Consider the following 25,629-nt stretch of genomic DNA (forward strand, 5'->3'; position numbering starts at 1 on the left):
ATGAAGAGAGAAGGAGAATTGGACAAGGTTCTGTCATGGGCCAACATTTACCCCTGTGCACACCAGCTGTGGATGGGGAATTTTATCAGTTTCCTGAACATCTATGACCCTGACTACACCAAGGTTGTGTACAGTCGAGGAGGTAAGGGAACTCAAAACTTCTCAATAGAGTCTTTGTCTAAAGGGGAACTTGAAGGGTAAATATGGGAAAGAATGAATGGAGAAGGGGAATGGGAGGGTGTAATGGAGAGGGACCCTAAGCATTAGGATGGACAGAAGCCTGAACTGAAAGCCTTGGCTGAGGTAGTAGAGGTGATAACTATCATTAGGGCTTATGCTTTCTCTGGCAAAAAAACAGTCTATGAACTGAAAAAGATCAAGAAAAAAATGGCAAATAGAGAATTGAAGATCAAAATAAATGGGGAGAGAAGACAGTGCCTGGCTGCTTTTTACTAAGGTTGAATCATTAGTCCCAGGCAAATTCCTTGACAGGGTCCTAAGAGAATGGGATATATGAATATTAAGCCATTGGTAAAGTTTTTTGAGATTGTGGAAAATGAGAGAAGTGCTACAGATGAGGAGAAGGAGAAAGGTCCCAGGTTTTTTTTTTTTTTAAAAACCCACAACAGCAATAGAGTTTAGTCTTCAAGTCAGTGAGCTTGACTTCAATACTTGTCAAGATTATAGAATATACTATCAAAGAGATGGTTGGTGAACATCTGGAAAAGAAAGCAGCCATGGAGTCAACATGGCCTTATCAAGAACAGGTTATGTCAGACTAATCTTGCTTCCTTTTTGATAGGCTTCCCAGATTGGTACACCATTCATCTCACTCCCACACAAGAGATTCTCTGTATCTCACCATCACTCAGAAGTGTTCTACTTCCATGCAGATCTTAGTACAGTGCCTGGCACATAGGATACAATAAATAACTGCTTGTGTCTGTTACTAATTAAATCTGAAATTCTTCTTCCTGGCCACATCTTATTCTTCCAGTTCTCATTTTGCCTCAGTCTCCCAAATTGGTTGTGACCTCTAGTCACTCACCCCTCTCTGCTCTCACAGTCCACCACCCATGCTCTCCTCTTAACTTTCTTCTTTTTTTATCCTTGTCCCTATACTTAAGCAGTTCAACTTCTCGTTGTCCTAGAACCTTGAGGTCCTCACCTTCTGCTCATGCCTTGCTAAATCCTAACTCTGAGTTGCCTTCCCAGCCATGTTCTCCACCTGGCCTTGAGGCTGCTGATTGGCACTGGATTAAATCACACAAACATGCTGGCTGAGTCCACTTTAAATTTGTGGCATCTAATCATAGTGAGGGCCTGTGTTTGACAACAATCCTTTTACTTTTCAGTGACTGACCTATCACACTCCCTTCTGTTGCAGTTGTTTTAAAGCTTCTGCTCTCTTCTTAAACTTAAATGTTGTTCCTGACCAGCAAAGAATCTATCCTTCTCTTTTAGTGAAAAGGGTGATCATCTGCCAAACACTTCATCTCCTGTTCTTTTCTTCTTTGCTCCAATCTCTGAGGAAGAGGTAATTCTTCTCCTTGGCAAGCTCAATTCCTGTGCTTGCTTCCTTGATTCCACCCTTTCTCATCTCTTCTAGGAATTTGTCCCCTTGACAATCCCCCCCTTACCTTTGTTCTCTGATTATCTCTTGGCCCCTTCCCTTCTAATGGCAATGTGGGCAGGTCTTTGAATGGATTTTCCTATGCTTGAAGTGTTCTCATGCCTCACCTCCTGTTCTTAGAACCCTTACCTTCCTTCAAAGCTCATCTGAACTGTAATTTTTAATTGGAGACCATCTCTGACCCCCTGTATTTTCAGTGTGCTTTTCCTCTTCAAGTTTTCCTGAATTTCCACATCTGTGTATATATAGTATCCCCATAGGTAAATATAAAAGGAGGGTCAGTGGCTTCACTTTGCCTTTCTAGCACCTAGGACAGTTCCTTGCCCGTAATTGGTGTTTAAAATTGCTTGTCAAATTTAATCACACTTTTTTGAATCTGTGGGTTACTGTAGACAGAATTAAGCTGAATTTCAGCAAAACATTTGTCAGTTTGCCTGATGTTTTGCTTGTACATGTGATGGAGAAATGTGGTATAGGTTACAGTCCAGTTAGGCGGATTTAGAACTGTTTGAATGGGTGGACCTAACTCTAGTTATAGGATTATGGCTGGTGAACTGGAAGTCTCATAAGCTCATAGACTTATACCTAGAATCTAGGGATTATAGAGGTTATTGAGTCCTACTTCCTCATTCCCCCTATCCCCATGGAGGCCTAAATAGCAGAGTGACCTATCCAAGATCCTACAGATAGTAAGTAGCAGAATCAGGATTTTTAACCTATATCTCTTTAGACTTCTTTTCTTACTGCATTATTTTATAATTGTTAATGATATAGGGTCTCTCATAGGGGCTCCCTGAGATCTGTTATTGACCCTGGTCAGTTTCAAGTTTTTTCCATTACTTGGATAAAGACATTGATGACAAGTTCATTAACTTTGGGAGGGAGAATTAGCACAGGGGACAGTAAAGTCAAGGCTCTAAAAAAGTTAAAATATTCAAATGTTGGGCCAAATATGAGATGAAATGTAACAGAAGCAAATATAAGCTCTTACAGTTGAGTTAAAGCAAAATCACCTTTGCTTGTGAAAGATGGTGAGAGCATAGCTTCATAGCAGTTCATCTGAACTGGAGGTTTGAGTGGACTGCAAGGTTGCTGTGAGGGATGTGGCCACAAGAAAGCTCATATAAACCAAGGCTACATTGAAAGGCAGGGCCTCCAGGACTAAGGAGGTGACAGTTCCCTTGTCCTCTGCCTACATTGGATCCCATAGAGGGTCTTGTGTTCAGTTCTTAGAGACCACAGTTTGGAAAGGACACTGATTAGGTAAAGAATGTCCAGAAGAGGGTAACTAGGTTGGTGAAGAACTGTGAGTTCATGACATATGATGATAGGGTGGAAAAAGCACTGGATAAGGAGTCAGAGGAATTGAGTCCAAATCTTGTCTCTGTTATTGCCTTGTGACCTGGAGCAAGTCATTTAACTACTTTGGGCCTCACTTTCTTCTACTGTAAAATATGTGATTTGAAACAGTCCCCAATGTTTCTTCTAGCTCTAAATCCACGATCCTATTCATTGGAGGGGACAGCTAGTTGGCACAGACTTATCTTCCTCAGTTCAAATCCAGTCTCAGACTCCTATTAACTGTGTGACCTTGAAGAAGTCACTTAACCCTGTTTGCCTCAGTTTACTCATCTGTTGTAAATGTGCTGGAGAAGGAAATGGCAAACCTTTCCTGTATCTTTGCCAAAAAAAGTCAGACAAGACTGAAAAATAACTTAACAATAACAACAACAACAACATTCATTGGAGGTGTTTTGATTGGAGAAGAGAAGACTTAGAGGTGAAATGTTAACGTTCTTCAAGAATTTGAAGGGCTCTTGTATAGAAGAGGGACCATCCTTGCTCTGCTTGGTCCTGGAGGGGTGAACTAAGAGTAGAGGGGAAAGAGTTGCAGAAAGGCAGCTTTCATCTTGATGTCAATATGGCAGGAGCATGGAGTGCTCTACCCACAGTGTAGCTTCTCCTATCTCTCACATAGGCATGTGGACACTTACTCAGTCTCTGGGCTGTTTATTTCACTCCCATCTAGTTTCCCATCTATGAACTACTGCTTTGTTGGCACACTAAAACGCTCTCAGAGTCCTAGAGGTCACTCTATTAAGGGATAAATCCACTCTTCCTATAGACCACTCTAACTATTTAGCCTTCGCTGGTACATTTCTATTTGAACAATCAGTCACTCAAAATGAAATTTCTAGATCTTTAGCAGAAGATTTGACTTAATAGTAAGGCAAAAGAAATAGTGATGACAATATTACAGGTAGTCATATTTTAAAGCAGATAAATATATCACAATCCACATATAAACCTGGCTCACACACTCTCACAAAACCAATCAATATCTATTGGCAAGAGTGGAACACAATTACAGAAATATGCCAAGGAGGCACACAAGCAAGAAAAACTTATGTGCCCAAGGTAACACAACTTTGGAGCTATAAAATTCAGTGTGTTCTTTCTGTCTCAGGATCTGTTCAGAAAAATTATTTGATGAATGTAATTTATGTGTTGAAAATTTATTTCAGCTACTAAGTTCAGCTGAAACTGTACTTTGACTAATACCTTACTGGGCAACATTTCAGTCAATGTAGCTGATAAAATTCCAAAGGCTGTCCTTCCCCTCCCCCTACAGTCTCTCCCTTTTTTTCTTTTCTTCCTCTATCTCCACCTCATTACATTTCTGTTCTGGGTTAGACTATGGTCAAATTGATTATATTTGTGCCATAATAATACAACAGCTCTGGTTTTCATATTTTCCCAGATGTTGACCTAAATGTCCTAATCACTGACATTGATTGTGTTTTCCATTTGCTCTAAACTTCACAAGCTTGTTACCTTCAAAACTGAGCAACAAACAACTCAGAATTCAATCAGAGAGCCATTGTGTGAATAGCTACAACTCTCATAGGTTTCTGAGCATGCTTAACTCAGCAACAAGTACACACACATGCATTTGTTTATCAGGTGTTTACTGTGTTCCAGGCATAGAGCTAAGGGCTGGGGATACAATGAAAGGCAAGAAAGCCTTTGACCTCAATTTGTTTACCACCTAATCCTAATACAACAAAACTTAAGAGGATAGTACAATAATCAAGAAAAACTTTCTAAGAATTAGAATTAACCATGAGGGGAATGGGCTTCCTGGCGATGTGTGAGGGAAGGGGCAGCTTCTAACCGAAGGTTCTGAAGTCAAGGCAGGCTGGCCACTTGTCACTGATGCTGGAAAGGAGCTTCTTATTTGGGCATTGGTTGGATTTAATGACCACTGGAAATCTTTCCACCCTCGAGATGCTGTGCTTCTGAACCTCTGGGCTCCTAGACACTGGACCTTGTATCCTCAGGGTAAGGACAGGATTGGTCCTGTTCTCTGTCAACCTGATCCTGCTTTGGCTTCTCAGAGTTGGCCTCTCTGACAGCACTTTTTTTCCCTCTATAGATCCCAAGGCCATGGATATATATAGTTTCTTCTTACCATGGACTGGTGAGTGGGATTCCTCTGCCTCCCCTAACTCTCTCACCCACCTTAGGTAGAAAGCAGAAGTGCAGGTCTGAATAGTGGGGTACCTGGTTCTGGTGAAAGAAGCAGAAGTATCCAACCTCTTTTTCCTCTCCCTCCCCATTACACACTCTTTCAGTCCTCACCTTACCCCTATTCCTAGCCCTGTGCCAAATCCTGGGCTTGACCAGGCAGAAATTGGGCTCTTGCTTTCCAGGAGTTCCTAGTCTACCTGAGAAGGTAAATCACACTTCTGCCATCTTCCTAATGCTGAAAAAAAGCCTTAAATGGGAACTCAGGAAACCTGGGTCCTAGCTCTGGCTCTGCCCCCACACTACCATGTGATCTTAGGCAAGACTCCTCCTCTCTCTGGACCTTTTTCCTCCTTTATAATAGAGGAATAATAATACGTCCTCTGGTCCTTATAGGGTGGCTGTGAAGAGAGCCACATGTATGACCTCTTGAAGAATGATAGCTATGTGAAATATTATCAGCGCAATCTGTCAAATGATCATACCAGGCAGCAGTATATCCTGGGGCCTCTTCTGCTTCATATTTCACCTCTGGTCATTTCTGTGACACTCTTTGTACGCCTCCTTGGGACCATCCTATATCTCTTCTCCCTTTCACAGCCACAATTACCATCTTTACTCACCTTTCAACACCTTGCAACGGCTTCCGACTCTTTCACTCCATTGAACTTACTTTCTCCAAGACTACCAATGATCTCTTCTTAAATACTATATCCAGTGGCCTTTTTTCAATCCTCATTCTTCTAGATTTCTCTGCAGCTTTCATGACTGTTGGCCACTCTGGCCTTCTGGATATTCTTTCTTTCCTTTGCATCTGTGAAAATACTCTTTCCTGATTCTTCTGCTCCTTCTTCTATCACTTCTCAGTCTCCTTTGCTGGATTATCATGCAGCAAAGTATTCTATTTTTTCAACAAACATTCAGCAAATACTTGTTGAATTGGATTGAATTTGTGGTTGCATCAGCTCTCTAGTTTGACACTCTAAAGCAGATTTAAATATTCAATCAATCATCAGTTATTTATTAAGCCCTTACTACAAAGATACAAAGATAAATATGAACAGTCCTTGTCCCAGGGAACTTACATTCTTGGGGGTGCAGGAAGCAACATGAACAAGGCAAGTAAGTAGAAAGTGTAATGTCCAGTGGTGGTGGAAGACCCCTAGGAGCTGGGTGTGGGTGCTAGGGGGTGGGGGGTGGCAGGGATCTTTCCAGTCTTCTTTTTCACACACTACATGCATTCTGGCCGAATTTCTTCCAGCATTTCTCCGTATATGCCATTCTACAGCCAATCCTCAACTTTGGCAGGGGTAAAGTTCCTAGAAAACGGTGCAAAAGTAAAAACTGCAAATGTTGATACAATGAATATATGGAAAATAAGGGCTGAAGTTCCTTTGCAAGTAAAAACTGTAATCTTTCACCAAAGATTGCTGAAGATTTGTTTTTGTCTGCCTTTACTTCTCTATAACCAAACATTAATGCTGATAATATGCCCTTTCTGGAGCAAGTTTATGAACACTTTTGTGAATGCTTTCCTCCTTTTTGTGTATATAACAAACGGTTCTAAATTCATTCATTAAACAAATTCATTAAGACAAAATGGGGTTGGAAAGCAGCTGCAGACATTCTAGCATGATGTTTATTTAACCTTTATTTTCTCACTGAGCAACTTGACAGACTTTGCACACTTGGCCTTAGAGCCCAAAGAACTTGCATAATGCTTTGGGAGCAGGATTGCAATGCAAAACTTGAGTGTTGAAGACAAACAGTGAAAGTATGCAATGAATGCTTGAGGAGCTCTTTACAATGGTAGGGTGAACAATCCCAGTGAAGGGCCTAGTAGGATAAGAAGCAAGGGTCCTTACCAAAGACTCGCTCCCAAACTGATGAAGCCAAGAAAATTAATTTATTGATGTTTTTGCAAAAATGGGCATGCTATGTGAATAGACACACCCAACCTAATACAACAAAGCCTTTTATCCTTATCACCAGCCACAAGGTCCCTCCTCTGTTTCCCCATTGGCTGGATATTACAGAGCGTACAACTTCCTGGTATGCTTACTACATGTTGCCCCTTGATATGTTCTTCCTCCTGCCACATACGTCACGTGAGCAGAATATGGCATCTAAACACTGCTTGGGGCAGAGAAGTTAATATATATGAAGTTGTTTAGCATGCACATTCTCTTTCATGCTTCATCAAACCCGTATCTTTTTTTTTTTTTTTTAGGCAGTTGGGGTTAAGTGATTTGCCCAGGGTCACACAGCAGTAAGTGTCAAGTGTTTGGTCTGAGGCCAGATTTGAGCTCAGGTCCTCCTGACTTCAGGGCCAGTGCTCTATCCACTGCACCACCTAGCTGCCCCATCAAACCCCTATCTTGCCACAGAGATCATGTCCAAAATGGTTCCTACTGGTCATTTTCCTGCTTTTTTCAAAAACATCCTGGTGACCCAAGACAAAGAGTTCAAATTTTGAAAACTCTATGCTAAATATTGTGAAAATTAAACTTAACCCTTTCTCTCATTAGCTGCTCCACAAACTTGTATGTATCACACCTCTCATACAGTACATAACTGTGAAAGTGTGTGGTTGCTAACACAAAAATAAAAATAAAGTTACTAATAAAATCACGTGAATAATTGAAGTCATGAAAATTAAACACGTGAATGCTGAAGATTGATTGCATCTCAGTACCTTTGCATAAGCTGGCCTGAATGCCTGTATAACTTTTTCTCCTCACCTCCAGCTCTTGGAATCCTCAGCCTCCTTCATGACTCAGCTTAGCTGACACATTCCATGGGAAGCCTTTTCTGGTCCTCCCAGGGGTTCTTCCTCTCCTCTCATTACCTTGCATTTACTTTTCTTAGGATGCTCACAATCCATTAGATTGTAAGGTCCTTGAGGGCAGGGACTGTCTTTTGCCTTTTTTATCCCCATTGTTTAGCACAGTGCCTAACACATAGTAGGGGTTTAATAAATGTTTATTGATTAATTGATACTTCTCACATCCCCCAGAAGAATGTGAATCCCTCCAGTGTGGAGATTTGGAGGGGGTCACTGTGGAGAGAAGATAAGGATTTTTGTTCTATCCCCATAGTGCTATGTGTTCTAATCTCCCTCCCAGCTCTAGCATTCTCTTTCATATGTTCCAAAGTCCCTTCAAATTTGAGCATTCTGTATTCTGTGGCTCAAGGTCATTCTCAGCACTGCCATTCTGTCATTCTCTTTGTATGTTTTCTTAAGTAGGTTAAACCTCCCCAATGAAGTCTTATTCCATGACTAAGGTCTTCATAAAACCCCTTCAATTTCAATTTTATTGAGGACTGTGTGCTCCCAGAAGGGGGAATAGGCTCATTGTTCCTCACAAGTTTTCCATGTGCCTGGATACTGGACAAGAAGTGACTGTCTTAATGAGAAGGTGCTGTTTTCTCATGTATTCTCCTTCCTAATCCCAGGGAAGGGGCTAGTGCTCTTGGATGGGCCCAAGTGGTTTCAGCATTGGAAACTGCTCATGCCTGCCTTTCACTCAGAGGTCCTGAAGCCATACGTGGATCTGTTTGTGGAGTCTACCAAAGCCATGGTGGTGAGAGGCTCCTTCAGGCTTTGCTCTGATCCTTGCCCCATCCATTTTAAAACTTAGTTGGAGCTAGCTTGGGGCAGGGGATAGCTTAGGTTGGGGCCTGTAGTGCTCCACTGGACAGAAGGAAACTGGACATTTGGGGAAGGGGTACAGAAAGAGGGGTGTGCCCTGGGAATAAGCCCTGTGGGTCTATGGGTCTTGGGGCTGGAAGGGGTCTCTGATTTCCTGTCTTTTTCAGGACAAATGGGACAAGAATATTCAGAAGGACAAGTGTGTAAACATCTACCCAGATGTGGGTCACATGACTCTGGTCAGTCTGATTAAATGTATCTTTGGAAGGAGCAGTAAAAGTCATGTACAGAGGTTAGGGAAAGGGCCCTGATTGTCCTGGGGGAACTCTCTTTACCTGGCCCATAGGGAGCAAGCACCTAGTCTGAGAGGAGACACAGCTCTGTCCTGGGGAGCCCCTTGTTTGGGGAGGGGAGAGAGAAAAACACCACAGGGAAATATCATTGAGGTCTAGATGGTAAGAATCCTGGTGGAAGATATGGGGTTTTGAGTGGTCTCCCCTCCTGCCCCCAGTACAGAGCTTAGTCTTCCAAGGTGGCTAGGTGGAGGAGGGAAGGGAATAAATAGTCAAAGTGCCAAAACACAACCATTCCCACTTCCCTCCTTCTCCACCTTATTGCTTCAGTTCTTCCTCTCTTTGGCCCCTGCAGTGGACACCAGATACCATCAGGCCATTGGGGAACTCACCCTGTTGATGCAAGAGCGACTGGCAATCTTCCAGTATCACAACGACTTCTTCTATTATTGGTTCACGCTACATGTCTGGAAGTTCCTTCAGGCCTGCAAGATTGCTCATGACCACACTGGTGTGTCTCCAGCCTGGGGCTGCCCTTCTTTTATCCTTCCTTCTCTCTCCCTCTGTTCATTTCTTCCTTCCTTTCTTCCTTCTTTCCTTCTTCCTTTTCCCCCTCCCTCCTTCCCTCTCACTGTTCTTCCTTCCTTCCTTTTTTCTTTCCTTCCTTTTTTTCCTGTACTTCCTTCTTTCCTTCCTCTTCCTCATAGGCTCTAGGCCCAAGTCTACCTATTTGGTATCCCCAAGGGTTATTCCTCATTACCCTCCATGAAGTGCGGCCTTTTTGTGGCCCTGTGGCCTTCTGTCCTTTACCCCTTCCCTAACCAAATCATATCACGTGACTCTTCCATTTGAAGTAGGAGGCAGTATTTCACAAATCACATAATCTCCGAGTTGGAAGAAACATCAGAGAACATGTAGTACAACCTCTATTTGAGGAGGAAAGCTTACTACAGCATTTCCAACAAGGGGTTATCTAACCCTTGTTTGAGGATGTCAAAAGAAAGGGAACTCACTAGTACTCCAGGCATCCCAGTTCCACCTTTGGACAGCTCCAATTTTCAGGAAGTTTTTTCTTATATCAAGGACAAATCTGCCTCTCTGAAATTTCCACCATTTGGTCCTGGCTCTGCTTTCAGAGGCTGAGAAGAATAAGCCTTCCTTCCCACCTGATAGCCATCCAAATACTTGAACACATGGCCACCCCTCCTAGAAATCTTCCCTTCTCCAGGCCAAACATCTTTACTCCCTTCAATTAATCCTCATATCTCATGGTCTCAAAGTCCTTTTCTGAATGCTCTCCTGCTTATCAATGTCCTTGCTAAAATGTGGGGCCCAGAACCAATCCCAGTCCTGTAGATGAGATCAGAAAAGATCAGCAGATAACAGGACTATCAGCTGCATCATTATGGCCTCTATGCCTTTCTTGAAGCAAACTGAGATCACATTAGCTTTTAATTAGCTCCTCAACTCTTATTATCTTTGTAGCTCTCTCAGACACTCAGATCTTTTTCAGATGAACAGGATTATCTCACACATCTTGTAATTGTGAAGTTGATTTTTTGAACCAGAGCATAAAACTTTACATTTATCTATCCATATAAAATTTAATTTTCTTATATTTGGCTTATCATTATATCCTTTGAAGATTTTTTTTTGGTTTTCGTCTCTATGGCTAAATGTTGTCAAGCTATCTTTTTCAGCTTTATGATATCTTCATGTTTTATAAGCAAATTATCTAGATCTTTATGCAAGTAACTAATAAAACTGTTAAAAAGTACATAATTGACTGGAGAACAGATTCCCAAGGAAGTCTGTCTGAGATCTCCTTCAAAGTTGATACTGAGGCATTAATAATGACTATCCTTTGGATTTAGCCAAAGTGGGATATCCAGTATTGCTAGCATCAAGTCCATTTTGCCCAAAAGAAAAGTATGGGAGAATTTTCCAAATGCTTTATTAAAATTTAGATCAACCATATCTGTAGCATTTCCTGAATTAACCAGCCTGATAATACTGTCAAATAAGGAAATGAAGCTACCCTGGCATAACCTGTCTTGATGACCTCATGTAGGTTTTTTATCATCACCACTTCCTTGCTAAAAAACAATAAAATGTTTTAAGTATAACTTTCATTTTTTTACTAGATATTTTCTAACAGTTTTCATTACTGGGTGTTTTCTAGTAATACAGGCAATTTGTAGATATAACCTTTCCTCCCATCCTCAATCTTCACCACCTAGAATTCAACACTGACATGTGAGAAGAAATACACTTAAGCAAAAGATGGCTGTATGTGACAATATATGCAACCTTATTTCCTTGTGGTCCTTGACATTTCTGCCAAGAGAAATGACATGGATCATTACTTGTTTTCAGGGAACAGGTAATGATTTTTGTTGACACTTCCTTAGAATTTGGCTTCCTTTTTATGATCTTTCCATTTTCATTGTTGTAGTCATTGTGCATATCATTCATCTATTTCTACTTATTTCACTTTGGATCTCTTCATACAAATCTTCTGATGTTTCTTTGGCTTCCTCATAGCTATCACGTCTTGCTGAGTAAGGACATTTCATCATGTTCACATGCCACCTTTCCTAGCCATTTTCTAAATGATGGGTACTCACTTTGTTTCCAATTCTCTGCTATAAATGAAAAGAAAAAGGTGTAGCTATGACCATATTGGTATATATTGGAGCCATGTTTCTGTCTTTGACCTCTACAAGCTATCTGCCTAGTAGTGGGAACACTGGGTTAAAAGTTATGAACAATTCAGTCATATTTATTGTATAATTCCATATTGTTATCCAGAACCTCCTGAAAACTTAAAATTTACATTTCTTGAATCATTATCTATTTGAAATATATTTTATATAGCTTTTTGTAATTTATAATTTATTTTACATGTTTAAATCTTCTGATTCTTTATTGATTGAAAAATGACTCTTGGCATTATAAATTTATGTTAATTCCCTATAATGTCTTGGATATCAGACTTTTATCTGTAATAGCTGATGCAAAGATTTTCCACATTCAGTAGTTTCTCTTCTTGTTCTCTCTGCATTGACTTTATTTGTGTGAAAGATTTTACATGTTATTAATAAAAGTTATTCATCTTGTCTTTTAGGTGCATCTCTATCCCAACACAGCATAAAGGTTAGAGAGCTGTCCTTGTAGCCAGGAAGAAATGGGTTCAAATTCCACCTCTGACACACACTTGTTGAGTCATTCTGGGCAAATTACTTAACCCCTCTGTTCTAAAGGACTCTTTAGGACTATATATAAGTTACAGTGAAGGAGCTGATCTGTGTGGTAGAGAGAATTTTTTCACCCAGGAGTGCCCTGAGTTTTATACCAATGAAATCACAGGTCCATTCCATAATCATAATCTCTCTCTCTCTCCCTCCATCCCTCCTTCTGTCTCTGTCTCTCTGTCTCCATATATATGTATATATGTGATGTATGTAATGATATGTCATTATTCTATATTTAAGTTTTATATTCATTTGTAGCCAATTTTGTTTTACAAGAATTCCATGAAGTGGTTTACTTAAGTAGGTAGGCTCAAGGTACTGGTATAAATCCATGTTTTTTTCTGGATGTTTACTAGCCATATAATTATATATGAAGTCAAGTTGGTTCCTAGTTAAATTCAATTCAACATACATTTGTTTAACGGTAATAGCTTCCTTCTCTAAATGATCACAAAAAATACCTTGAATATTTTATTCTGGAATTCTAACAAGAAACATTTAACTGATGAGTCTGGCTTTTTTTTTTTTTTTCATTAAATAACATTACCTGCTTCCTTTCTTTGAAAATCAAGATCACATTGACTATTCTCCAGTCTGGTAGCATTTCTTCTGTTTTCTCTGATATTTCTAAGACCATTAACTATGGCACAGCCTGCACACCCACCCATTCTCATTGGTTCACCTAGGTCAGGTGACACATAGGAACTCATTGTGGTTTTCTTAGTACCATTTCCTTACTAATCTTAGTTTTCAACTCCTTTTTGACATTTTTTATTCTATCTTTTTTACTGGGAAAAAGATTTCTACATATGAATGAAAACCAAAGCAAAAATAATGGTTGAATGGATCTGTCCTTTCTCTCCTCAGTTAATTACAGTCATTGCCACCCTGGACAGTGGACTTTCCTGTCCCTTGATCTTACTTTTCCCCTTTTTTATTGTCCTTAGTATTCTTCACCAGTCTCAGCTCATTCTGAAATAATAATAATAATAACTAACATTAATATATCATTGTAAAGTTTGCAAAGCCAATGTATATATATGCCTATTTATATACATATTTACATATATATACACACATACACATGTATATGTGTGTGTATATGCCTATTTGTTTAAAATTTGTTCCTCACAACAATTATAGGTCCTTTTATTATCCCCGTTTTGCAGAGGAGGAAGCTAAGTCTGAGAGAAGTTAAATGTCTTAAGTAGAGTTATATAGCTAGTAAGAATTTGAAGCCAGATTTGAACTCAAGCCTGCCTGACCACAGGTCTGACATTCTATCCACTGGGCCACATTCCTTTCTAATTTGACACTACACTTTAAGACCAGGAGCTTATATTCATCTCATCCTTCCATCATCTTTAACTTCTCTAATTCTTCAGTGAATCTATATTCTCATCAATATAGCTATTCCCCTCAAAGATGCAGATCCCAACCTATGCATCGCAACTGATCCTGCACATGTGTCTTAAATTGAAGTAAATTGATGAGTTCCCTGTGTATCCGCATTGGTTTACTTAGGTATCATCCTTCCTTTCCTCTTTATTAGAACTATTTTTCTTTTGTCTTTAGGATTTGATTCCTAAGAGCCTTGAATCCTTCTTCAGATAACTTCCTTTGTGTAATTTTAGGCCATTAGATCCTATTTATTTTTTATTTGAACCCTTTGAAATCCATTCTCTTTAAATCCAAGGATTGTCAGGCTATTCCCATCTTTTGATGACAAATATAAAATGGAGAGGTAACTTCTCCCTAAGGTTCCCATCATTTCAACACAGAAGAGTGTATGTCCCAGAGGGAGAAAACCTCCTAGTTTCCTCTTTCTTGCCCACTTTCTTTTACAGTTATGAAGTTCTTTGCCCATATAAAGGACCTTTTCCTCTTGTTCTGTGAATTAGAACTCCTGATAGGAAGACTTCTCTAGCTAACTAGAATAAGGGTTGGAGACTGCTCCCAGTGGTGCTTTCAGCAGTGGTGAATTCTGAATAATTTACTGAGGTGAGGGCTTGGCTGAGGCATCTATAACCCTAAGACAGCGTATTTGGAGGAAAGAGCCCTAGGTAGGGTATCAGGAGACCTGATTCTTCCACTCGCTCCATTTGATTCCATGACTTTGCCTCAACCATTCCCCTCACTAGGATTTATTTTCCCTTCTGCAAGTTGGGTGCTTGAACACATGATTTCTCCCACCTTTTCCAGCACTAACACTAATTTTCTTGCACAGACAAGGTGATTAGGGCCAGAAAGGCTGCCCTGAAGGAGGAGGAGGAGCAGGAGAAGATTCAGGAGAAGAAATGCCTGGATTTCCTGGACATTCTTCTTGGGGCTGGAGTGAGTCTGAGGGCTTCTAAGGGACGGGTTCATCCGGGGTTCCATTCAGGCAAAGCTAAAGTGAGTCTTTAGGGCTCCCCTTGCTCCAAGGAGTGTCTGTCTCCTGTTCCTGCTTCTCTCCTTGTGCATTTGCTCATTCATTAAATAGGTAGAGAGATCAGTGGGGAAAAGTACTGCCCACCCAAGCCCTCCTGGGGGAACTGGGGAAGGGTGGGTAACTTGAACTTGACTTTGATTGGTACACAAGATACAGATAGGCACAGTGAAAATGAGTATAAAAGCATGCTGGATTTGGCATCAAAAGCAATGGATTCAAATCCTGGTTCTGACACTTACCACCTGTGTGGCTTTGATCAAGTCACTGCCCCCATGTGAGCCTCTCTTTCCTCCTCTGTAAAATGAGATTTGGCTCAAAAGTCTCTAAGGCCCCTTTCAGTTCTCAATCTTATGCATAAAAGGGCAATTCAGGTGGAAGGATGGTCCAGCCCCATCAAAAAAGAAGATCCCATTTCCTTCCTATTCAGGTCCTTTTTCTCTAATTTAGCAGCTTTTATTGAGGGGAAGTTCTCCCTGAAATCTACTTTGAGTCCCTCCTATTGTGCCATCTACTCACTTTTGTCACCTCAATTTCTTCCTGAAGGATGAGAACAGGAATAAATTGTCAGATGCAGACTCATGGGGTGAGGTGGACACATTCATGTTTGAGGGTCATGACACCACTGCCAGTGGCATCTCCTGGTTCCTGTACTGCATGGCTCTCTACCCAGAGCACCAGCAGCTATGCCGGCAGGAGGTCCAGGACATCTTGGGAAATTGTGACGCTATCCAATGGCCTGCTCTGTCTCAAAAATGACTGAGAAGTGTGCCAGGGGATGCAGGGATCCTGCCAGGATCTGCCCTGCTCCCTCAGGCTCTGCCACTTGTTACTGTGGTCATGCCAAGTCTCTTCCCACTTCTGGGCCTCAGTTTCCTCATCTATAAAGTAAGGGTATTGAACTAATGGATCACTAAGGAATCTTGAAGGGCTACATCTCAGATCCAGTGACTGCATTCCTCTGGTTGACTCCAAGGTCTTACTAGCCCTTGATCTGCTCCATTGGCAGAGTTTGGGGAGCTCACCCTTCTGGGACAAGTCTTCCTCCTAACCTTCCCATTACCCTCCCTACCCCACGAAGGGCCAGTTCCAGCCCTGGGCTTGAGGTCTCCTGGCAGTGAGACTGCAGCTTCCTGGGGAACCATCTCATCTACTTGGGTCTACCCAGTCTCCAGATCCAAGGCTTGAGTGTTTCATTATTTTCTAAATCTTCCTTAGTCTCTTGACTATTTGACAAATTCTCTCTTGTTGTTCTTCCAAGAATCACAGAATTTAGGAGTTGGAAGAGACCCCAGCAGTCATCTGGTACAACCTGAGCTTGAAAGGAACGTCCAGTTTAATGTGCCCAACTACGTGATTGTGTCTCTGCTTGGAGACCTCCAGTTGAGGGGAAGCCCACTAGCCCTGGGGACAGCCCACTCTACTTTGGCACAACCCATTGTTAGAGAGTTCTTTCTGGCCTCCAGAAGCCTTTGCAACTTCTCTCTCTACTTCTCCTTTTGACTGCTGAGGACAAGCAGGAACAAACTGATCCCTTTCGCACAGGGTAGCCCTTCAATCACTTGAGGACAGTTAGGTTCTTCTTGCATCTTCTCTTCTCTAGCTGGAACACGCCTAGTTCTTTCAACTGCTTTGTCCTTGATGGGGACTCAAAGCCCTTCCCCATCCTAGTGGGCCTCCCCTAGACACTCCATTCTATCAGTGTCCTTCTTAAATCATGGCACCCGGAATCAACACAATATTCTGGAAGCTATGTTAGCATCTATAATATTTCAAGGTTTGCAAAACATTTTGCATATATTAACTCATGATGGGCTCACAATCTCTGTGAGATTGATTCTATTATTATCACCCCCATTTTACTGATGAAGAAACTGAGATACAGAGAGGCTAAGTGACTGCTCAGGATTATACAGAAAGAAAACATCTGAGGCAAAATTTGAACTCAGGTCTTCCTGACTCCAAGTCCAATGACCTAACCACCATACTACTTAGATTTATATGCCTCTCTTAATGTAGCCCAAGATCACATTAGTTATTTGGGCTGCTGTATCACACTGATGACACATACTGAACTTGAGGCCCACTAAAACCCTCAGATCTTTTTCACATAATTTGATAACTATGTCTACCTCATCTTGTATTGATAACTTTTTTTTTTTTTGCCAAATTGTGACTGTATTTTGGTTCTCAGATTTCATCTCATTATATTGAGTCCAATGTTCTGGCCTGTCAAAATCCCTTTGGATCCTAACTGTGTTAGCTTTTCCTTTCAACCTTAAGCTATCTGCAAATTTGGTGAACACACCATCTGTGCTTTCATCCAAATCATTAATACACACATTAAATAGCCCAGGGCCAAGCACAGATTCCCTGTGGTATCCCACTGGTAACCTCCTGCCATGTTCAATAACTACTCTTTTGAATCCTGCCATCCAAGAAGTTCTGAATCCATCTAATTGCATTACCATCTAGTCCACATCTTTCAATCTTCTACACCAGACTAACATGAGATAACATTATTAAAAACTTGGCTGAAAACTAGGTAAATTGTATCCAGAGTATTGCCCTCAACCACCAGTTTAGTAATCCTGTCCAAAATAGAAAGATGTGAGCCTGGCATGACCTGCTCTTGATAAAGCCAAGAACGTACTTTAGGATCACTGCTTCTTTTTCTAGATGTTTGTTAACTACAAACATCTTCCTAAAATTGGTGTAGAGGTTTCCCCAAGAATTCAGGAGAAGCACACTGATTTATAGTTTGTAGAATCTATTCTCTTTCTCACTCCACTCCTTTAAAAAATTCTGGACATTAGTCTCTCTCTATCTTGTAGTACCTTCCCTGTTTTCCATGATCTTTCAAAGATCATGGACAATCTGGTGGCCCAGATTCCAGCAAAGAGCATCTTTGAGCTGACCTGAGCTGGTTCTTGAATGATAGGACCACACTCTAAGCCTCTTCAGCTTGAGGGGACGTGCCAAGGCTTTTTGTGTTATGCTGGCCAGGCCTTGGAGAAGTCAGGGTCTGTCCCTCACTTCCCTCACCATGCCAAGAGAAGGCCTCAGAGGAGGACCATAGTGTGGCTTCATTCATAGGGCACTCTATGGCTTACAAGACCATTGACCAAGGTCATAGAATCACAGAATTTGAGGCCAATAAGGGCCCCACTTCGGCAACATCCCTGAGAAATGCCCATCTAGCCACTGCCAGAAGACCTCCAATGAAGGAAGACTCCCCACCTCCCAAGGCAGTAGCCCAATTCACTTTTCTCAGTTCTAATTGGTACACAGCTAAGAAGAATGAATCCAGAATTTCTACCCAGGTCTTTGAATTCCAAACCAAGTGTTCTTTCTACTCCTGGTCCCTGCTGGAAGGCCTGGGTCATTTCCCTTCTCTTATCCTCAGTTCTTAGCAGAGGGTTCTGCATACAGCAGATAATTGATTCCTATTTGTTCAGTTGAATTGAGCAAAGCCCTGTTCAAGGTCTCCATGTGTCTTTCTTTCCTGAGCCCCCTTGGGCCTAGCTCCATGCTAAGCACTGAAGGAGTGATCAGAAGCAATCAGGGAGCTCTCATTCTGATGGGAACAAGGAGGAAATGTTGAGGGGTCATTTGTGTGATCACAGGCTGAAGCAAAGGGCACAGGCTCTGTGTGCCTGAGGGGCTCAGATGTCACATGCTGGGGTGCTCCTGGAGGGCTTACATCAAAGATGCACATGCAGGACCTTAAAGGGAGGGTAGGAAGAGGGAAGCAAGAAGAGACAGGGCATTCTAGGTGGGGGTAACCTGGGCAAAGATGCGGAGGAAAGAGACTTGGTCAAGAGGGAGGGAGGACCAGCAGACAGATTCAGAATTAGGACTGGACACTTGGGCAGGTCCATCACTAGGGATAATGTGGGGTATTCCAGACCCTCCCCTTGTCTCTTCAAGCTAGCTGGAAGGTGGATCTGGGGTGTCTGGGGAATCCAAGTGGCAGGGCTGGGGACCTGCTGCACCTGCTCCACACTGACTGGGGGCTCTGGTCTCTGCTCTCTTTCCATGCAGGGAAGACCTGGGGAAAATGACCTACCTTACCATGTGCATCAAGGGGAGTTTCCGCCTATATCCCCCAGTGCCCCAGGTATATTGCCAGCTCAGCAAGCCTGTTACCTTCATGGATGGGCGGTCGCTACCTGAAGGTAGGGTAAGGGTGAGCTTGGGTGTGGGAGGTGGAAGACCTGGGTAACGTCCTGACTATTAGGAAGTTCTTGAGTGTTTGGCCAGGGCCTTCTCCCAGGGTGCCATACTTGGAGAAATCCCATTCACCTAAACTTCCAGCCAGAAGCTCATCTAATCCAGTGCAGGCCTAGATCTCAGGAGCAGCAGGAAATGCACCCAGCAATGATGAGCTCTCTGAGTCCTTCTGCTGGCCACAAAGACAGAGCTTTCTTTCCAGGGGTGAGCTAAGTGATTTATATACAGTACTAAGCCTCACACACCAACTCACACAATTGGGAGGGAGATTGCAGCATTTTGAAGGAAGGAGTATGAGGGTTTGGGGGGCATCTCATTTGCAAAAGGTGGTGGGTTGCAAGAAATAATAACTGCCTTCACCTGCACCAGAAGTTCTGAACCTGGATCTGTGAACTTTTTTGTTAATTAAAAAAAATTAATAACTGTATTTTAATATAATTGGGTTCCCTTGCAATTGCAAAAATGATATTTTATGCATTTAAAAACATCCTTCTGAGAAGGGGTCCATAGGCTTCCCCAGTCATCCTGGGGGGTCCATGACACACAAACAGGGTAAGAACAGCCCACCTAAATAGAGCAGAGGAACCAGGTCCAGAATATCAGCGGGAGGGCAACTTTGAAGCTGATTCTCACAATCTTTCCTTGGGGGAAGGGAGAAGATGTTAGCCAAGGAGTCCCAGTCTCTGCTGCCTGATGTTCCTGCTTTCCTTTCTTTGGCCCACTGTGTTTAGAATCACTGACAGGGTAAAGGTTCCCTGAGGGGATGGGTATATGGCTAAGCTTGTGTGGCTCTGGTTATACCTAACAGCCTGGCTCAGGAGCTGTGACCTTGTTCTCAGTCACTTATCATTGACATAGAGTGACTACAGTTTTGGCTCCTCCTCCCATTGTCCCTGGGGCCTCTTACTGGTTCCTATGCTCCAGGGATTCCTATGGGATCTCAAGTGACTCTCATACCAGGACTGGTCTGTCTGGTCCCTTGTGGCTGCCACCAGCATTGCCTTCTGTGGGCCCATTGGTCCCTGTCTCAAGCCCCAGAAAAAGGCAGAGTCTCCATTAAAGTCACTTCCCCCTTTCTCTGTTTTTTTAAAATTTATTTTGATTTGTCAATAATCATTTCCATGGGGCAGCTAGGTGGCACAGTGGATAGAGCACCGGCCCTGAAGTCAGGAGGACCTGAGTTCAAATCCGACCTCAGACCAAACACTTGACAAGTACTAGCTGTGTGACCTTGGGCAAGTTGCTTAACCCCGATTGCCTCACTAAAAAAAAATAATCACTTCCATACGCTTTTGAGCTTAAAATTTTTCTCCCCCTTCCTCCTCACCACCCTCCCCAAGACGGTGCACAATCTGATATATGCTATACATTTACATTCATATTAAACATATTTTCACATTAGTGATGTTGTAAGTAGAAATTGAAACCAGTAGGAGGAACCATCGGAAAGAGGAAACAAAACTCAACAGAAGAGAAAAAAAAAACAATTGGGCTTCCATAGTTCTTTCTTTGGGTGTGGATAGCATTTTCCATCACAAGGCCTCTGGAGATGTCTTAGATCCTTGTATTGCCAGGAAGGGTTAAGTTTATCAATATTAGTCATCATACAACATGGCTGTTATTGTGTATAATGTTCTCTTGGTTCTGCTCATTTCACTCAGCATCAGACCATACAAGTCCTTCCAGGTTTTTCTGAAGTCAGCCTGTTCATCATTTCTTATAGCACAATAGTATTCCATCACATTCATATACCACAACTTGCTCAGCCATTCCCCAATTGATGGGCACCCTCTCAATTTCCAATTCTTTGCCATCACAAAAAGAGCTGCTATGAATATTTTTGTACATGTAGGTCCCTTTCCCATTTGTGTGATCTCTTTGGGATATAGCCCTAGAAGTGCTATTGCTGGGTCAAAGGGTATGCACATTTTGATAACCCTTTGGGCATAGTTCCAAATTGCTCTCCAAAATGGTTGGATCATTTCACAACTCCACCAACAATGCATTAGTGTTCCAATTTTCCCACATCTTCTCCAACATTTATCATTTTCCTGTTTTGTCATGTTGGCCATTCTGATAGGTGTGATGTGGTACCTCGGAGTTGTTTTGATTTGCATTTCTCTAATCAATAGTGATTTAGAGCATTTTTTTGTGTGACTATAGATGGCTTTAATTTCTTCATCTGAGAACTGTCTGTTCATATCCTTTGACCACTTATCAATTGGGGAATGGCTTGTATTCTTATAAATTTGACTTAATTCTCTATGTATTTTAGAAATGAGGCCCTTATCAGAGAGACTGGTTGTAAAAATTCTTTCCCAATTTTCTACCTTCCTTCTAATCTTAGTTGCATTGACTTTGTTTGTGCAAAAACTTTTCAATTTAATGTAATCAAAATTATCTATTTTGCTTTTTGTAATGTTCTCTATCTCCTGTTTGGTCATGAATTCTTCTCTTCTCCATAGATCTGACAGGTAAACTATTCCTTGCTCTTTCAGTTTTCTTTTAGTATCAGCCTTTCTATCTAAATCATGAACCCACTTTGACTTTATTTTGGTATATGGTATGAGATTTTGGTCTATGCCTAGTTTCTGCCATACTCTTTTCTGGTTTTCCCAGCAGTTTTTTTCAAAGAGTAGGTTCTTATCCCAGAAGCTGGGGTCTTTGGGTTTATCAAATAATATATTACTATAGTCATTGACTACTGTGTCTTGCATGCTTAACCTATTCCACCGATCCACCCCTCTATTTCTTAGCCAGTACCAAGCAGTTTTGATGACTGCTGCTTTATAATACAATTTAAGATCTGGAATGGCTAGGCTACCTTCCCCTGCATTGCTTTTCATTAGTTCTTTTGATATTCTGGACCTTTTGTTCTTCCAAATGAATCTTGTTATTATTTTTTTCTAGCTCTGTAAAATAATTTTGGTAGTTTGATTGGTATGGCACTGAATAAGTAAATTAGCTTCCCCTTCCTCTGTTCTTGCCTCAGTCTGAAGTCATCCCATTGGTTTCTCAAGGTTCATTAGGGTTTGTTTGTTTTGTTTGTTTGTTTTTCCTCTTGTTTTATTGCTGCCAAGTCCAGAGAAATTAAAATCCTGGTCCTGCAGATATTTTGGAAAGTTCTTCAGTTGTTCTCCTTGAGGTCACTTCCTTCTTGAAAAACTGATCTGCCACCCCAGTGTAGTCCTAATTCCCTCCACTTTCCCCCAAGTAAACCTCTGCCACAATTTGTGAAATTTGTTGGGCCCTGGGGAGTCGAAGGAGATCCAGTCACCTCTCACAGAACACCCTAGACCACCCTCCATTCCAGTGTTTTCAGCTTTGCAGAGGAAAACCCTAGACTAGGAGTCATGAGAGCTGAGTGCAAGTCCCCACACAGTTAAAGACATTACCAGAATCACTTCCATTCTCAGGGATTAGTTTGCTCATTTGTAAATCCCCATCTTAGTTACTAGATGGGGTTAGCAGCATGGTATAGTGGACAGAAGTCTGGCCTTGGAGTCAGGAAGACCTGGGTTCTGGTCCAGTTATTTAACTTCTCAGTGGCTTCTAAGACTTTTAGTTAGATTATGAGTGGCCTGTCTGTGTCGGTGGAGAGGCTGACCCCACCAGGAGTTTCCCATACCAATGAAATCACAAGACTGTTCTCCTGGAGCATCTTTCTCCCTGTCCCACAGGCAGCTTGGTCTCTCTCCACATCTATGCACTCCACAGGAACCCAGCCCTGTGGGACAAGCCTGAGGTATCTTTAAACATCACTTCTGGGCCAGAGGAGAGCATTCCCAGAGGGGGAGGGGAATGGGAAGGCTCATGTATGTTGGGGGTAGGGGATGACCTGCCTAAGCAGGCTCAGGAAGTCAGCTTGAGGGGCTTGGGTGGAGGAGGATCTGGGGCTCCTCCTGCTAGGAAAGAGTCTATTAAGTTTCCCTCTGACATGCTTTTCCTCCTGCTTTCACTGTCTCTGCCTGTACCCCCACCACTCTCTTCCTTTCCCGTGTCTTTAACCTTGAAGGTATCTTAGACTCATCCCTCTTCCTCCTGTTCCCCTCCAATCAGCTCCCAGGGGTCTATTCACTCTCCCTCGGTGGAAATGGATGGATGCCATCTCTTAAATCCATCCCCCTTTCTCTATTTCCACAGCCTTATACAGACTCCTAGGACCATCTGCCTGGGTGATGACCATTCTAATCCATCTCTTTGTCTGCCCTCATTTCCCCTTATAATCCATTTATTGAAGGAGTAAGGGAAGGACAGTCTTGCTTCTTTGAAGATCTTTGTAAACTAGGGCATTCCTCTAGTCAAAAATCTTTAGTAGTTCCTGATTTCTCTCAAGTGAGGTTCAGATGCTTCTGCCTGACATCCTCCAACCACCCAATTCCCATTCCTTGGCACCATGTTAGCTCTCCAAGCTTATATGAGATTACTCATATGTGTATATACTGTGCTCTCACCAGCAGATACTATATTACTATTACATCCCAAGCATGCTCTGTGTCCCCCAGCCTCTGGGCCCTAGATCCAACTTTGCCTTGTGTGTGAGGGATTGTCTGATGTTGACTACGTGCCACGTGGGGGTTGTGGCAAGATGGGGCAGGGACAGGATATAGGAAGTAACCGGAGCTCATGCTCCCGAGGCAGGGGGCTGTGCCATGTGGAGTTGTGGTGAACTGGGGTAGGAACAGGATACAGGAAAGTAGCTGGAGCATGTGCTCCTGAGGCAGGGGGCTGTGCCACGTGGGAGTGGGATGGCAGAGAACGAGCTCCCTTTGTCTAGTCCTCTCCCTAGGTGCAGCGCTAACCCCAGACATCTCCTTCCGGTATCCGGGCCTACCTTCCTTTGTCACGCCCTCTCCCTTTGTGCAGCGCTAGCCCCAGACGCCTCCTTCCAGTATCTAGGCCTAGCTTCCTTTGTCACGTCCTCTCCCTTGGTACAGCGCTAACCCCAGACATCCCCTTCCAGTATCTGATCCTACAACCAATCACTAGTAGGAGGGCTGAGGAGGAGGGGCTAGGAAGGTATATAAGGGGCGGTAGGGATCGGAGCTCGTTCTCTTGCTCCTGCTCTTGCTTTCCTGCTTGGCCTTGCTGTGATGGTCTCTGAATAAAGTTCGAGAGCTTGCACCTCCTGATCGGCTCGTCTCTGTGTTTATCCGGGTGGGCTCCGAGGACTGGTGAGTATGACCCTGGCAGCCTGCTCCTGTTAGAAGGAGAGTGCATGGCCCGACCGGCACACTTGTGTCTGGAATTTATTCCATCTCTAGAATCACAGAGTCTTAGGCTGCCAAAGTTACATGAGACATCAGGGGCCTCTGGCCCAGCCCCTTGTTGAGTTTCACCCACCTAGCCATTGTCAGAGGAGGGATTTGAACTCAGGTCTTCCTTCCTTTTGTTGTAGGTGTTTGACCCCCAGTGCTTCTCTTCAGAGAATTCCTCTACCCGTCACCCCTATGCATTCATTCCCTTCTCAGCTGGACCCAGGTAGGTACTGTCACCCAGCATGCTTCAACTACAGTCTTTCAAATATAGCCACCTGAATACTCTCCCGGGCAGACCTGGGAGAAATCTGCCTCATTCTCAGCCCACCCTGCACCTCCCACACAGGTTGCTTGGGGTGGGGCTCTGAGTAAAGATGGCTTCCTAGGAGCCTGGGAAGAAAGAGAGCTTGGCATACTGAGGGGAGAAGTATTTCGACTTCAGTGCATAATTGAGAGTGGGGGAAAGGAAAAGGTTGGGTTTTGCCTCTATTTGAGAGGCAGCTAAGAATGCTTCCCATGGAGTCAGGGAGACCTGAGTTCAAATTCTGCCTTTAATGTCTATTAAGTTTACAACCTACTTGTCCAGCTCTTGTGCCAGGCTCTGTGAGCCTGAGCTTATTTCTGACTCCAGCCATGGAGCAATCCTGGCAATGATGCTGATTCAGTGTTTCTCTCCCTCTCTGACTGCAGGAACTGCATTGGGCAGCAGTTTGCCATGACAGAGATGAAAGTGGTCACAGCCCTCTGTCTCCTTCACTTTGAGTTTTCTCTAGAGCCCTCGAGGCCGTCCATCAAATGGCTTCAGCTCGTCCTGGGCTATCAGAATGGCATGTAACTTTACTTGAAGAAGCTGACCTAGGAAGGAGCAGAGCCCAGAGCTGTCTTTTGCATAGTGCGGGATGGGGGTGGGACAGCGGTGTGGTGCTGAAGTGCCTTTGCTGATGCACATTGAACATGGCCCTGGCCTCCTGGGAGCTTAGAGTCCAGAACAGGACTGAAGATAGACACAGGTCCTAGAATGTTGATTTTTCTCTTTACTTGGACATACATATATAGTTACACATGCAAGAAATATCTTCTAATAGTATAGAAACATCTCATATCATACCATATTGTATCAGTTTGCAAGACCTCTTTAATGTCTGTAGTTCAAACTCTTCATATTACAGGGTAGGGAACTGAGGTTCTGAGTTAACTTGCCTTCCTTCAAAGCCTGGTTCAGGTGCCACCTCCTCCAGGAAGCCTGTCTCAATCTCCCCAACTGTTAGCACTCATCCTTTGTAATTTATATTGTGTGATATTATATACACTTAGCAACTACTTAATGGACATTTTTTATTCTTGGGTAGA

At 42.7% G+C, this 25,629-nt stretch overlaps 1 protein-coding gene across 1 annotated transcript; it reads left to right on the top strand.

Moving 5' to 3' along the window:
• LOC114024809 (cytochrome P450 4B1-like) lies at nucleotides 1-25,138 on the top strand. Its single transcript, XM_027837965.1, is given in 11 exon segments — nucleotides 1-142; nucleotides 5,070-5,114; nucleotides 8,618-8,745; nucleotides 8,981-9,097; nucleotides 9,437-9,617; nucleotides 14,588-14,694; nucleotides 15,335-15,525; nucleotides 18,833-18,966; nucleotides 22,702-22,766; nucleotides 24,420-24,502; nucleotides 24,970-25,138. Coding segments are annotated over 11 exon segments (1,362 nt in total).
• The last annotated feature ends 491 nt before the right edge of the window (nucleotides 25,139-25,629 follow it).

This window comes from Vombatus ursinus, unplaced genomic scaffold, assembly GCF_900497805.2.
Source record: "Vombatus ursinus unplaced genomic scaffold, bare-nosed wombat genome assembly UNPS02014825.1, whole genome shotgun sequence".
NCBI lineage: Eukaryota > Metazoa > Chordata > Mammalia > Diprotodontia > Vombatidae > Vombatus > Vombatus ursinus.